We start from the raw sequence: 16816 nt of genomic DNA on the forward strand, positions 1-16816 counted from the left end.
TACTACATTAAGGTAAATACATTGCCTGGAACCCTAACAGTGCACTTGAAAGCAATTTCCCCGGTAAGGCAGCCAGTGTGCGGTTCCTGCCTATAAGGTCCACGTGGCACTCTAGAAGGCAGGCTTTATGGATAGGTTCTTGCTTTTATGCACTGTATATTCTTCCTGGGCCCAGTGGGTGCGAAATCGAGAGAAACTGCAGTAATTGTCTGACGTTTTGCATCTGCTTACCATTTATTAAAGCAAATAAGGACGTCGGCCACCCCTACCTAAAACCACTGACCACTGACAACAACATGATGGGTGGGGGATATTAATGAGGTGATAGAGATTGAATGAGATAGGTCAAATGCACACGACCAGAGAGCGATTCTAAATCCATTTTTTTGGTTTCATTTGCAGCGGTTGTAGGCCTAAGAGATGTGTGGAGGATGAAACTTGGGTAATCATAGGCCATACTCTTATTCTTCTGAGGTACATGGCACTTCATTTGCAAAAGATTACATTTTTATGCCATGTGCCACAAGTCATCCCATAGAGAGTGTAGAGTTTTTGGCCAGAGAGCCCTCCGACCTTTCATTCTTGTGAATAGTTATGCACTGCTATGGTAGTAGGGGTGGTATGTGGAGAGTGAATGCATGAGAAAAATTGTGGTGGCCCACCTGGCTACAAAATATCCTGTATTTTCTTAAACACATTGTGGTTAATGACAGACCCTGACAGAGCAAAGTAGAGTTTGCCCAAAAAAATTAAAATTCGATCATTCTCACCTTTGTTCTGACACCCATGTGGTGATGCCCTAGGGTCTTTGAGGAAGAGATAGTAGCTCTGCTCTCAGTCATTTGATATGAGTTAGAATGGTGATCATCTTGCAGTGGAGGCGAGGGCAAGAGTGAGCATTCCACAGTGTGGTAATGGGACTCAGCTGAGCATAGGGTTGTGGGGGACAAAGAGGCATGTCAGTGACTGGGAAAAATGCAATCAAAAATACTTTCCAAAGTCTTTTTTCAGGATGCGGTCCTAGGTCTCCTGGTCCTAACGCTTACTGAGATTGAGAAAAGATTGATTGATTCTCAGCATGACATCAAGGACCCATGTTAGCTCAAGAAGAGCATTCACTTCTTCTTTTAGCCTTGAATTAGCATGGAGAAACTTATTTTATGAGTATCAGAATAGTTTCCTCGTATTGGAGATAATATTAGAGGATGGTTGTAAATTGCTTCTCGTTAACTGTTATAATGCACCGAACGGTCACCCAGAAACTGTGCATTTTACATGGTTATCAGACTTTTTAAGTCTTTATAGAGACAAACAATCCACTTTGTGTCGATTTATTTTAATGGGCGATTTTAATGTTCATTTGTGCTCACATTGTGCCCTAGTGGATGAAGATGGGCCAGATAGCGTGTCCCCCCCTCACCTAGAACATACACAGAAGGGTCTGGTGCTCGAAAATGTATTACGGGAAAATGAGCTGAATGAACCAGAATTCTACGATAAAAGTACACGGGTTGCCACTTATACGGGAAGGGCTAGTGACTCGATAATTGATTTTATTTTTGTTTCAAGAGGTTTTCTGAATTATGTGATTTCATATAATGCAATTGCTATGCCTATGAGTGACCATAATCCTGTGGGGTTGGAGCTAGTGAATAGCTCCTTCCTGTTAAAATCAGCTGTCTTCCATCGGTCTATATTGCCTGTAAAGGATAAGGATCAGGGGAGAAGAATTAAATGGGAGATGGTTGTACCGGACAACTTTTTCTTAACTCTATCCTCCTCAGTTTCTGAAGAGCTAAATGTGTGTGCCAAGCCGTTAACTGGGAGCAAGGAGGTTATATCTTCCTTTGAAGGTATTTGCCGGTTTGTGTCCATTTGCCTCACAGCTAAAGGTCAGGGGGGCAAACATAAATCGGTGAAAGGCTGGTTTGATAAAAATTGTAGCAAAGCACACAACCGCCTTAAGAAAGCCCTCAATACTCGCCCAAGGGACAAAGCGACAGTGGCGCGACTAAGAAAGGATTTTACCACGGCCACTAATTCGCGTAAAAATGAACTAAAGAGTAAAGCTTGGGAAGATTTAATGGATAAAGCCACCCTAAAAAACAGCGCTAAGTTTTGGTCAATTATTAACACCCCCTTACTTTCAGGCGACCAAAACTCAGTGCTGGAACTAAACATATCAGAGGAGGACTGGCTTCGGCATTTTGAAAAAATTTATGATAGTAATAGGGAGCTGGAACCTTTCACAATCCCTACTATTGAGATCCCCCTGGAGCCTGTGAGATTTGATACAATTGAGGTACTTAGAGCTATAGAGGAGACAGCAGGACGCAAGGCCCCGGGCCCCGATGGAGTGCCAGCGGATATGTTTAGGGCAAATCCGCTGTTTTGGGCCAATATTTTAACAAAAGTTTTTAATGCCTCTGCCGCAGTGGGATTCCCTCAGACCTGGTCTTTAGCTACAATTGTGCCAATATTTAAAAAAGGGCAGAGAGGAGACCCGAAATGCTACAGACCAATATCGTTGCTGGACTCCTCGGTAAAAATCCTAGGAAAGGTTGTCCTAGCGAGAATATCCGTGTGGGCCAAGGGGAACAACATCCTGTCCGAGGCACAATTCGGATTTAGGTCAGGGAGGAGTACAGAGGATCAATGCCTCAATCTCCACCTCATAATTTCTAAATATACCAGAGCAAAAGGGGGAAGTATATTCCTTGGCTTCATGGACTTGTCCACAGCCTTTGATCTTGTTAATAGATCTAAGCTGTGGGCAATGCTCCTGAAGATGGGCCTCGATAGTTCCTTGGTACACTTTCTGGCGGAGCTCCATAAAGACCTGAGGGCCCGCATCAGAATGACCACTGACGGAAGGTGTACCGAGAGTTTTAGATCAAATAGAGGGGTCCGTCAGGGATGTATATTGGCGCCAATGTTGTTCACGCTATATGTGAACTCTTTGGAGGATGACCTAACGGCTGCCTCAAAGGATATCCCGAGCATGGGGGGTGCACCAATTCCGGTGCTCCTCTATGCCGATGATGCGGTGCTAATAGCCAGGACCCCAGTTGCCCTGCAAAAGTTACTCGACTCCTTCGGCAACTTTATGTCCAGTCTTGACCTGGTGGTTAACAAGAACAAATCACACACTATGTCAGTAGGATGTGGTAAACTTAAAGAAAAAACCTTTTTTTGCGATGGAGAGGTGATTACAAGTGTGAAAGTTTTTACATACTTGGGAGTGATTTTTGACCAAAGGGGAACTTGGACACCGCAGTTAACATCTAAAGCGAATGCGGTGAGAAGCTCATATTCTGCAATCCTGGGGTTTACTAAGAGATTGGGGGGGAAACCAATCGAGGCTGTCCTGGCCGTTTACAAAGCCAAGACAGCCGCGATCGCTAGATACGGGGCTGCAGTCTGGGGTTATGTTAATTCTAAATGCATTCAGACAGAGGAAAACAAATTTCTTCGTTCTCTGTTGGGACTACCCCAGTCAACTGCCACTCACTCTTTACACCTTGAGCTGGGTTTGGGTTATATTCTAGATATAATTAATCTAGCTCCACTCTTGATGTGGATCAAGCTCTGGCTTAACCCGAACCTCAGCCTTAATCACAGGATAATCAAAGACTGTCTTATATTAGATCACAGGAGGGATATTCAGTGGCTGTCATATATTGAATCTATGGCCGCACATTTGGGACGCCCTGAAATCTTTAATAGTCCAGAATCCCTGTGCAAAGCTGATTTGCTGTGGGTGAAGACCAATTTCATCAGATTACGTATGGCCGAGCGTGAAGCGGATGAGTTATGTAAACCCTCTGTGAGGGCTCATGTATTGATAACCCCATCTTTTGAGTTGGCTCCTTATTTGTCAGTGGTCACTAATTCTTTTCATGGGTGGCTACTGTCCAAATTCCGTTTTAACCAAATTTATATGGTTCTGCGGGACGAGAAAGACTGGTGTAAGCTCGAGGAATCGTCCCCATGCAAATGCGATGGTTTCTCCACTCAGGATAATGCCCATTTTCTGTTCTTCTGTTCTTTTTATCACGAACCTCGTACCCGATATTTAAAATCAATTCTGAAGGAGCTGGGTTTTACGCAGTACAAGCCTGCGTTGTTATATTTACAGATGATGCATTCCCCTGTAATTATGTATTGCACTGCTAGCTTTTTGGCTGCATCTGTTAGACGTAAGAGATCAAGGTTAAGATTGGAATCACAGACGAGGATAGATACTTGAATTCATGTTTATTGTAGTGTTGAGTGCAAACTGTAATGAATTTTGTGTAAATAATGCCTTTTTAACTTGCTTTTAAAATCCACCTACTGTTTAATACTGTTTTAATCTGGTTCTTAAGATATATGAATGTATGATATTTGTTGTAGAATACTTTTATGATTTTAATTAATCGAATAAAGTGGACTTTGACTTTGACTTGACTTGAGTATCAGAATGTAAAGAGAAAAACATGACTACACATGCTTGTCACTCCTAAATGGGGACTACTTAAAATCCTTTTGCAATACACACAGTCCATGCACAGTGCTTCTGCATGACATGTCCTATATAATATATCCACCCAATGTTGCCTTCTTAGCCAATGGCAAATTGCATTTTAACCAGTAGTTTTGCTTTCCTTTTAGGAATTAAGCCATGCATGCAGGCCGCAAAATTCTCAATGGAAATCATTTCACTAAAAATACTGAAGGAGGGATAGCTGTCATTCACAGAAATTCCTTACCTACAGATCTTACTCTAGAATTTGCTACTCGTGAATGCAAATCCCTTCTTGCCCAATGTTCCCGTTACACTATTGTTCTCATCATAACTTCTGTATACAAAACTCCGCCACCCAGTGCTGCATTTGCCTAATGCTGCGTAGAATGTCTCAGAATCATTAAAACTTCCTAACCTCTGTGTACGTAGTGCAAAACCTAAATGTGTCCTTTGAGAAACCTGGATTGTCTTTAGCTAGCAGCCTGCTATCCACTCTACAATCTCTGAAACATATGAATTGATCTCTGGCCCTCCCCAAAAAGCTGAATACACACCTGAAGCAATATGTGCCTTTTCCTACCTCATCACATTGACTTAAACTGACCACATTACCTGTACCTTTCATTGTATCATATATTTTATCCTCTAAGTATCTTCTCCTCCAATGACGTCCTCTGCCAATGTTCTTTATAAAAACAAAACTATTTGTTCATTGAAAAACGGAACCTATTCCTTACTTAATAAACAAAGGATCTCAGTCCAGCAGTTCCACCATTAGCTAACACCCATCCTTGACATCATAATCCGACTCAAGAACTCCACAACTTAACATAATGCTTGAAACCCAGTTGGATGACACCAGAAATAAAATGGCAAATCAAATAAGAAATGTCTGTAAGCACAACAAAAAAGATAAACATTTGAAATATCATTGATGAATCCATAACGCCATGGTGGGAAAAGTTGAGTTCACAGAGGCTATACGTAGCTCAGCAGGATGTAACATCTAGCTAGTGGGCATCTTTCTAGGAATAACTTGCATCTGAGAACACAGTGAAATAGGTGATGCTAACGGTACCTCTGTACTTGAGTTAACCCATTCCACAAAGTTCTTGGCTGTGCAGTTAGTTACAAGTGTGTATTTTGTATTTAGCAGATAAACTCTCATGGAGGATATGGGTAGAGTCATCTCCCGCTCATGATGCTGTGATGAAGATGAGGTCAAGGCAATTAGATGAATTAGCTGAAAGTTCTTGTGGTACTGTTTCTTACTGATGAATCCTGCATTGATGAGGATGCTGGTGAGCTAGAGGTTGGCTGATGGAGATTATAAAGGGGTGGACGGATATTGAGTTAAGGTAACAGTATGAGGAGGGGGAAGAGGCAATACAGAGTGAATGACTGAGTCTGCCTGAAATAGGGATAGTAGAGGTTTACCATGAATAGGAGTGCAGTGTGTCCAAACGCATTGTAGACAGGTAGATTATGGTGCTACAAAAAAACAGGAAAAACGGGGGAATTAGAGATATAGAGCAGCTTTTTGTGGAAAGTTGTAGAAGGGACAAGCTGAGGAGGAGAGCTGATCGATAAGGATGGGAGATGAGAGTCAGGACGAATGGTGGGTAGGGTAAGGTGGGATTCAGAGAACTGAAGGCCAAGATTGAGGTGCAAACGGGGGGGAGTAAGGTGTTGAGAAAGAAGAGATAAGAGGTGAGTAAAGGAGTGGAGAAGAGTTTGTGGATAAAAGAAGATACAGGTGGTTGTGGGTTTGGTGGGGGTGAGAGGTAATGTGTGATGCAAATTTCCGATTTGGGAGAGGTGAAAGAGGATGGGGGAACAACTTGTAAATAACCCACATTTATGTTAAGAGCCCTTGTTTCACACTGCGAGACGCATCGGATGAGCTGGCATGAGGGAAGAGGAGACCAGACACTGCAGTGAGGTGCGGTGAGTGTGGGCCGGGGGATTGGGACGGTGCGGGGCCACACGCGCTCCTGCTGCACAGGCTTGGACCCCATCTAGTATACCACACCATGGGGGCTGCTTTGTGGTAGGTGGTGTAATTAGGCCCGTGCTGCGGCAGCTCCCAATCGGGCTGAACCACTGATGTGCTGCAGTGCTAAATTAGGCGCCCGGGTGAGCGAGGGAACTCTGCCTCCGCCTCTCACGCATCCTATGCTCCAGTGATGGGCGTGGGGGCCCGATTTTGGAACACGAGTGCCACTCGTTCCGGTCCTGCTCTGATGATAATTGGTAATTGGCACTAGTCTCTACCCACTGCCTTGCACGGTTGCAGGTTCTCCCCCCCCCCCCCCCCCCCCCATTGAGGTGCGTGGTGCGCACTCTACTGCAACACAGGCTTGGGGCCCATACTAAACCCTGCACGATACACAGCTAATGCAGTAGATACAGCAGTCTGAGCCACACAAATATAAGCGAGAACACTGTAGTAGTGCTGTTACCCTGTATTGACCCCACGTCGTCTAAGTCTTCCATTACTATCTTCTGTATATACAACTACCCTTCCAATAGGGAAGACAGACCCCAAACAGGCGAAGCTTCCCTTTGAAAACAAACGCCTAACCCAGACGAATAACGCTGGCCCTGCCCAAGGTCCCAAAGAACCCGTGGCGCAACCGGAGGAAGACATCCTCACTATCTTGCTGGACGTGCGCTCCAGTATCAAAACAGTGTACAACAAGATAGACGCTCTTGCCTCAAGTCTTGATATAGTCAAAAAACGTGTAGACACTCACGAGAGCCGGCTTGACACTCTAGAGAACAGGTTGTCGGATACCCAAGACTCTAATGCAGAAGCCAGAACGCAAATCCTTAACATGGAAGAAGTATTGGCTGTGATGGTAGCTCAAAATAAAGATTTGGAGGCACGCTCTCAGCGCAACAACCTACATATTATTGGGCTGCCGGAATTAACTGCCGTCCCGAAAATGGAACCATACATAGAAGACCTACTGCGTGATTTATTCAGGCCAGTAGTCTCGCAAGTCACGATCGTAGAGAGGGCGCATTGTTCCTTAGACCCCCGCCAGGAGCAACGCCGCGTCCAATAATTGCACGCGTTCTGAACTATAGGGACAGGGATGCCATTCTCAGAGCAGCAAGGGACAAGAGCCCTATAACTGATCAAGGAAACTCCCTTTCTTTTTTCCCCGACTACACATCTACTGTCCAAGCAGCAAGGAGGGAGCTCACGCCAGCGAAACGCATCCTACAGACTGCTTTGATTTCATATGCTATGCTCTACCCAACCAAGCTTAAAACCACATACGACATAAAGTCGCAATTCTTCACAGACGCTTAATCAGCCCTTAAGTACACCGAACACATAGGTGCAAGGAAATCGCCCTCGCATTCCTCACAACAAGCTGCTTCAGAATAGAAGCTGAGTGACAATGATTGATAAACCGATTAAGTAGCTCTGCATTGTATTATACAAGTTTGGTTATAATTGCATTAATCACTATAATGTTGTTAGTTATTTCGACTGTAACAGAATGTGGTTTACTTCTCATGGTTATTTAATGGTGCAAGCTTTTCCTTTGGCAGATTGCGTATCACACGCCAAAGCCTGGTCACCCTGCCACATGGCAGGTTATAGCCGGCGTCCCAAGCCCCACAAGGAGATCTCCCATTTGCTTTTGTTTTGTTCAAAGGGTTCTTCAAGGGTGGGAGGGTGGCCATGAGTCACAACCTAATTGGGAGGTTGATGTGGGTGGGGGGTGGGACGGGGGGACATTATATATTCAGGCGCATGGTCCTTAACTGCACAGCATATACATGAAGTGAAAAGCACCTTGGTTTCTCATAAGGATTATTTTAGCTTCTATTTTTCACTAAGTGTAAAACATGGTAATACTGTATATTTGTAGGTCAAGCCTAGCGCAGTGCGCAAGCGCTGCTTAGGAGATGACCTCTTGGAATCGGTCTGTACTTTTTGTGTAATTCGTGCATGTACTGCACTGTTTCAAATGAGCACTCGTCCATGTAAGGCATCCACCTTGCGGGAGCGAGCAGCAGCGCCATCTGTTTCGAATTATCGCGTCCGCACTTGTTTCCATTTGCCTGTCTCGTTAATTGTAAACAGACGGCGGTCGCTTTCACTTTTGTAGCCTCGCATTTCCTGATAATTCTCATAGATGTCTCCAGCAACGACTGATGCAGCGCTTGTTTATTTAGTGCTGGATTCCATAGAGACGGCGCGCGCAGGGGCCATCTGTTTTTTTTTCTTATTAGCTTTCACTTTCGTGCTTTTTGCGGCCGCGCTTGTTTATTTAGTGCTGGATTCCATAAGGACGTTTGAGTGTCCACTTTGAAGTCTAGGGACTCCTGCATCACTCATAGCAGGGCTTTTAATGCTACCCCGTCCCTGGCAGGGTCTGACATCGTTGCTCTGGGGGCCGCTCGGTGTTTCGTCGTCCTGCGGTGGCTGTCTGGGGCCTCTGCAGGACTGTTGTTCTCCATTTTCACCATTGTCTCACTCCTTTCCGACCTCTATCCCTGCCGTCGCTTCAGAGATTGTCACAACGCATTAGTTTTAGGCGCGGGCTGCCTGGGTTGCCCGCCTACTTGCGATAGCGTCAAAGCGCTGCAGGTGTACCCTGGTTAATGTCTATAAGCCCCCGTATCCTGCCTTCTCCCCCTTTTCCAATGCTCTTTGCATGGGAGGGCACAAACAGGTCCGAGACTCCCAGTCGCTCTTTACCGCGTTTCTGCTGTATCGCAGCAGGGCCTCACCTTGCGATTACCAGGAGTCTCCAACCTCAATATTGTACTCTCCAGCGGGCACCTCCAGTCTATATTTTGTCTTCTCCCAAGGGCACGTACCGAACTGCATCAGCCTCAGCAACCGCTGCCACCCAAAGCACCGACAGTGCTCGGCACTGCTCGTGCCCAAGTCGGTAGCAGCTCCAACCTCACCGTCTGAGCCAGCCACGAATGGTGAGATTGCAGTCACGCTTCCAATCCTCGCCCTAGAACGTCACCATTGTAGGCGCAGCAGGTGCGTGCTGAGACTGCCCCTCATATCGGTGGTACTTTTTAACTGCAGATGGCAGCGCAGTCTGGAGCATTTTGATAAATATTCTCCCCTCCCCCCCCCCCCCCGCTGCTGGAGGGAGCCTCACGAGAGGAGGTCATCTTGCCAGCCCTCTCCCTAATGCCCACGACCTGTTCCTAAGTGTACCATTTTGGTCGGGCCGGACAAATATCTGTCAGTTTTAGGACCCTTAATTACCTTTTTCTGACTACGTCACGCTTGCTGAAATATACTGTGCATTCACTATGTTGGTTTGGCTTATTAATTCATGTGTATTGGCTGCCTCACATCAGTTCTTTTGCTTTCTTTTTGCCATGTACTGTTAACATATGTTTCGCCCCTCAATGGTGTGCAGGCCTGGGGCTTTTTCAAAGCTAGGATAGTTTGTGTATTAATATATTTCATTAGTTTCGATCCGAACAGTTCTTGCGATCGCTTTGCTATTAAACAAGCATTGGCATAGCCAATAGGTCTCACCTTTGGGACCTTATAAGTGTTTAGCCACGCAACAGTTGATGTTGCACCAAGGATATTGTGCTGGATTAATAAACACTTATAAGGTCCCAAAGGCGAGACCTATTGGCTATGTCAATGCTTATTTAATCTATGATGTTCTATTGTGCGCTCCTCTTACAGTAACACATATCACACACCTTATTTACTGATAAATGACTGAGACCAAATTCCTCACTTGGAACGTCTGTGGGCTTAATGATTTTAAGAAAGCACTGTTGATACACACATATTTAAGTATGCACCGCATAGATGTATGTTTCCTCCAAGAATCTCATCTGAACTACGACTCTGACCCTAACCTAAAGAATAGATATTGAGGGGAGATACACTCGGTCCCATACTCTAATTACGCCAGGGAGTCTCGATATTGATCAGGCGTGGCCTTGGTTGGTCAACCACACAAATACAGATAGACCCTGAGCAAAGATATATCAACTTAACGGGTACCCTTATGACAACTAAGGTCACCTGATTGGCAATATATGGGCAAATGTGGATGACCCACAATTCTTTCTCACTGTATGGGCTAAGATAGCGGCACTGGGAGGAGACACGATCATTTGGGGAGGGGACTTCAATGTCACTCTTAACAATGACTGGGATAGAGTCGGTGCCACTCGCAACTCACATATCAAGGCAACCCTACAACTAAATAATATTATGCTTGCGCATGGTCTTACAGATATCTGGCACAGTAGGAACCCAACCATGAGGTAGGGAACATGTATCACTTCCCACCATAATGCATGGTCCAGGATAGATCACTGGCTAGTGACATGCGATGTTGCGCCATGGACCATAGACACTCTACACCTCGCACGCAGGCTATCCGACCACGCCCCAGTGGTGCTACACTGGAAGATACCACAAACATTAACCCACGCATTCAGCTGGTGCTTGCCACCACATGCACTCCTTGATACCGCATTCAGAGAAGAGATTAGAACTGACATTACACAATATTTCTTCACTGATGAAGGTTCGATGGACGACTCCTCGATGCTGTGGGAGGCGTTCAAGGTAGTGATTCGAGGGGTTTGCATTTCCAAACAATCAGGGGTGTTGAATTCAATTTGGTCTACTATAGTAAAACTTGAGCAAGAAATCAAATCCACGGAACAATTGTTCTTCCAGACTAGAGAACCTAGGCACCTGGCCACCATCAGGGGAAAATCTCAGAATATGAGGAAGAGGCAGATAGGGAGACCGTATTCTTATGGAAACATTCAAGAACACGCTGTTATGGGGAGGGCGATAGGCCTAGCAAAACTCTTGCTAATGCACTTTATAGCCGAGTTATTGGACGAGGACGCTTCCCCCATCAGAGGTCAATAGGCTACACATAAATATCTCACTAAATATTATTCCTCATTATATATGGCAACGCAGAGTGCACCCCACCCGACCTTGGTGAATATTTAGAATCAATTGAACTACTCTGGTTGTGCGACGCCCACAGAGCCTACCTGGGTGAACCTTTTCAATAGAAGACATCACACAAGTTATTAACATCTTACCTGGTGAAGAAGCACTGGGGCTAGATGGCCTGACTACCACATTTTTATAAGACTTATGCAGAGGTGCTGGCGCCTAGTCGCTAGAGATAGGAATCCTCCCGACGACTATGCGGGAGGCAGCAATCATTTCCCTTTTAAAACCAGACAAGGCATCTAATCTATTTGACTCATATAGACCCCTGTCGTTAATCAATGTAGACGCAAAGATCCTAGCCAAACTAATAGCTAATAGACTGCAGCCGCTATTACCGCTCATTGCCAGTCCAGACCAATCAGGATTCATCCCGGGTAGGTCAATGGCCCACAATGTAGGCACATTCTTCGCTATGGTACACCAAATTAACCCCCAATTACCCACTGTTGCAGTGTTTCTTGATGCAACAAAGGCGTTTGATTCCTTGGAGTGGCCTTTCTTGTTTACTGTTCTACCTAGATTGGGATTTAGTCCCAGTTTTATCAAACTAATAAGCCTGCTCTATACTAAACCCACAGCCCGACTCAGGGCAAATAATCTAGTAACAGAACCATTCTATATAACTCGTGGAACTAGGCAGGGATGCCCGCTTTCGCCACTACTGTTCGCAGTGGCAATGTAGCCCCTAGCAGCCAGAATTTGTCAGCACCACACCACACGGGGTCTGGGATTCACAGACAGGAGTCTTATAATATCAATGTTTGCAGATGACATAACATTATAAAGTCGCAAACCAGATGAAAACCTTAACCCTGTGCTGAGAGAAGTCCTTCGTTATGGAGGTATTTCTGGCATATAGATTAACTGGTCAAACTCCTCTATTTTACCACTGACTGATGCCCCGCTGGAAACCAACTTGGAATTCCCGCTTAAATGAGCTGATGGTGCTGTTAAGTACCTAGGGGTGTGGTTGAGCAGACACTTGCAGGAAATATGGAGAATGAACTTTGGCAAGTTACCGGACTGGGTGGAACGCAAGTCAAAACGTTGGGCTGCCCAGCCTTTGTCACTGGCTTGCAGAATTACTATCACCTAGATGACAGTTTTTCCTAAATGTTTATACCTATTTGCTAATATGCCCATACCTTTAACCAAGGCCTTTTTTAATTCCCTGTGCTCTATTGTAATTGCCTTAATTTGGGCCGGTAAACAACCTCGTGTGAGCTGGGACCTGCTAAAACGCACCCTATCCGGGGGTGGAATGGGTGGACCTGACTTCGAACTCTACTCACTGGGTGCGCAAGGCCAATTCCTTCACTTCTGGATACATCCCATCCCATTCCAGCCACACATGGCCATTGAAACAGATATAGCTGATCCGACCCCTCTACATGTAGCTGTCTATAAACCATATCACAGATCAGCAAACAAAATAAATACAGTTGAGACCTTGCGTTGGGCCGGGGAAGGTTTAAGGAAACGTGTCGGAACACCACTACTATACACGCCCTCCACTTCAGTTGCACACCACCCTCATTTTCCCTTTCTTAATGATAAGGGTTCCATAGCACGGGCACGCAGCATGGGCATTTCCACATTAGGGTACCTGTACCCACAAAGCCACAACAACAGGAAGACACTCAAATACCACTCCTGAACGTATTCCTATATTTCCAACTCCGAGCCACTTGCAAGACAATGCACTCGACTTTCCCAGCCCACCCCCCGATATAATGAAACCGCTAGAACATCTATTAACTACACCATCACCTCGTAGATGAATTACTAGATTATACAACCTCAAGCAAACAAACACCCTTTGGGTTGCCCCCAAGGCACTAATACAATGGAGAAATGACCTAGAAGAACTGCCCAGAGACGCGCAATGGTTATTTTGTTGCTCACAGCTGAGATATTTATCCCCGAACTATAAGCTGAGACTTATCCATTTCAAATTCACACATAGGATGTATCGCACCCCTATGCAGTTACACAAACTGGGGTTACGTCCTGATTTGCGCTGCGTGGAAATGCAAACGTGAAGCAGCTGCCTTTCTGCATGTTGCGTGGAGTTGCCCACCCATTGCTGAGTTTTGGAAAGAGCTGTATGATACTATTCAAGCTGTCACTGCAGTGTTGCTGGAAAATACCCCAGTGGTAGCTGGCCCTGCTGGGCTTTATGGGGGAAATCCCACCTGAGAAATGCCATTTGGTGGCCATGATGCTACTACTCGCAAATCGCAGATTGGCTATACGCTGGGGTGCCCCTAGAGCCCCCCGAATGGCTGCGTGGGTGCGAGATATTGCTTACTTCCAGGGGCAGCTGGCAGCATTCTGGGACCTTATGCCGACAGCATCTCGCCCGAGGGACATATGGAAACCTTTCAATACCTGGCGCAGAGCACATAATGCGGACCTCCCGGATGACTCTAGTCCAGTGCCAGTTGTCTCCCCGTCCAGATCGCCCCAATAGCTGCCTTAACAATCACCCCTTTGCACAAATGTCCCTCACATATATGGGTCCGCGTAGCTCAAAACAAGTGTTAAGGTCAATCATAGCCACCCTTCCCCTCCGCATTTAATGAGCCTAAAATCTATATGTTTATTTAGCCCACAGCTGACATTGTTATGTTCCAGTCACTATAACTGTGAGAATTGTGATAATGTATTATACGGATGTACCTTTTTTCCTCCAAAAGGACAAAACGCACTGGAGCAGTGAACCTTATTTTTATTCAGTATTGGTGTTTCAGAATTATTATAATGATGTCACTTGGAACAATGCTGTGTAGTGTTAACATATAAATTTACCTATGTTATATATATGCCTGAACAAAATTTCAATACAAATAAAATAAAAAAAGAGCAATTGTTTCACTTGTAGAACCCCCTTTCACCTGGTATTGTCCTGCTGCTTGATTTTCAGATGTCTCACACCTTCCGGAAGTACGGTCCCGGCGTGCGGTACATAAAGTTTCAACACGGTGGACGAGACACCCAGTTTTGGGCAGGCTGGTACGGGGTGCGAGTGACCTGCAGCAGCCTGGTGATCGAGCCGCCGGGCCCTAACGTTTCAACACAGTGGACGAGACACCCAGTTTTGGGCAGGCTGGTACGGGGTGCGAGTGACCTGCAGCAGCCTGGTGATTGACCCGCCGGGCCCTAATGGACAGTAAAGGGAGAGGCTTGGAAAGGATCCCTTCTATGTACAGTGCGACCACAGATGAGAAGACCACAACTTTACGGAAGGTGGGGACCACTGTTCTGGTCCTCCGGTTCATGCAGATGACACATTTTCTCCCTGGATAGGAATGGGGGAGATCATATGTATTTATTTTGCTGACACATTTCCAGAAAATGAAGCACTGGCATAGAGGGCTGCCAGCTCTCTGGATTTTTATTGACAATATCACCACATATCCGTTTTTTTCTCTTTATGATTTTAGAAATTTCTATTGGTTTCCGTTTTAACCTGCTCAGATCCTCGTACTGTCTGTTTAGCAAATCATACGTTTTGTTTAATGCCTTAAAGCTGTAGCCTGATTTATAAAACTAAACCCTGACCCAGTGCACATTAGGCTGCACAAACCTTCTCGCCCGATGCCCTTCACTGACTAACAACCTCTGGCCTGCCATGCCCTGTCTTCATTTTTCATTGCATTCCTTTTAGTATTTAACTTGAACTACCTTACCAAATAAATATACAGCCACTACCTCCACTAACATCGTTAACCCACTACAATGTAAAAATATAGGCTAAAAAAGCAATAGGAACTCCTCTCTCAATGAGTGGGCGGGGTCAAATTACTGTTCTAACTCCAACTTGACCACTGATGGGTCAAAGGCTTGATGCTGAGATTTGCTGCTTGTCCAACGAAATTATCAGTTATTTGATATTCTCTGCAGTCAACAGAAAGTGATGTGTTCGAATCCTAGCAAGGCTGATCCAGCCTTCCATCCTACTGACATCGGTAAAGTGAGGACCATTACATTAGGTAATAGTAACATTTGTAAAAAAGAAATCACACACACACCAGGAAATGGATGATGTGTGAAATATAGAACACTATATAGCGCACTTTATTTTAAAAAGGTTATCATGTCCTAGGCAAATAATTCTTTATTTTTTTTAATTTTGGTGGTCTATAGTTTCGTAGTCACGAACAACCTCACTGCCAAGCAACTCCTGTTCTTCAGTGTTTAATGTACTGTACACTTTTTATTTTCTAGAACAAACACAATAGTTCTATGGGTCAAATGTATCCAGAAATCTACCCCCAAAACAACGTTTTCCTGGGTGTAGTAGTGTACTATAACCCGTTAACCGCGATTTAAATTCCGCTGCGGTGCGGGTGATCTATTGCGCGGGCGGGGCCGCGTCGGCCAATAGACGTGCGCAGCACTATGGAGGTAGTGCTCGCAAGGGCCGTTGGCCGACACACGCATGCGAGGGGTTAAATGATTCACAAGGCCTAGTACAATTTGCAAACTGCAGTGTATTATTCCATCAACATTGAACAGCATATATCAAATTCTAGTGCAGTCGGTGCAGAGTGCACAAAGTGCACAGTGATTGATGCATATTTACATTTGTTCACATCGATGCACAAGAACAACACAGGGTATTCACATGTTATAACCTACAACATCAACATGAATACATCAACATCTTGACTCGAGTGGCAATGGTATCCAGTGGGCGTTTTAACCCATATGGAATTAAGCCGCGGGTCTCATCAGGACAGGGTCATCAGTCTAGTGTCTTTATTTGGAAGAAGGTTTTTCCTTAGCCCCTATATGTGGCACCATGAAACAATCACAATGTCGATCTCCAATACATGAAAATAGGCTTCGTCTCTCAATACGCGCTGCATCAGGATTGTTCCTCAGTGGGACTGGGTTCTGTCTGGCATTACGGGTCTGTCCTTGTTATTTGTGATATATAATGTTTTTTCAGCACGCCTTCTCAGTGCCTTCCTGTTATTGTGATCATGCTGTCGCATCCTATTATGAAGCATTCTATTGAACCAAATAACCCAAATAAAGAAATACAAATAAGTCATTCAGTGTATAATCTCAAAACTACACAATTGCTGTTGCAATTATAATCCGTGCAGTGTTTTAACTATGGTAATATATCCGCACACAGTTCCATGTGGGTCAGGACATTCACTGTAAGAACATTTTTGCAGCATGAATCTGCGTGTTATGTATGGCTGTCACAGAGGGACACTGCTGTGAATAATCGATTCCAAAGCTGGTTCCTCGCTGCTATGACGAAGCAACAGTGGGAACGTTTTCCATTA

At 45.0% G+C, this 16816-nt stretch overlaps 1 protein-coding gene across 1 annotated transcript in view; it reads left to right on the forward strand.

Annotated features, from left to right (window-relative positions):
* Nucleotides 1-16572, forward strand: part of LOC146868381 (F-box only protein 44-like) — a 90065-nt gene extending 73493 nt beyond the window's left edge. Inside the window, exon 6 of the mRNA XM_085609882.1 lies at nucleotides 14437-16572. Coding sequence (XP_085466008.1) covers nucleotides 14437-14661 — 225 coding nt within the window. The 3' untranslated portion in view covers nucleotides 14662-16572. The remainder of the gene's footprint in view (nucleotides 1-14436) is intronic.
* Nucleotides 16573-16816: the final 244 nt, after the last annotated feature.

The sequence above is a fragment of the Triturus cristatus genome, chromosome 1_2, assembly GCF_964204655.1.
Source record: "Triturus cristatus chromosome 1_2, aTriCri1.1, whole genome shotgun sequence".
Classification (NCBI taxonomy): Eukaryota; Metazoa; Chordata; class Amphibia; order Caudata; family Salamandridae; genus Triturus; species Triturus cristatus.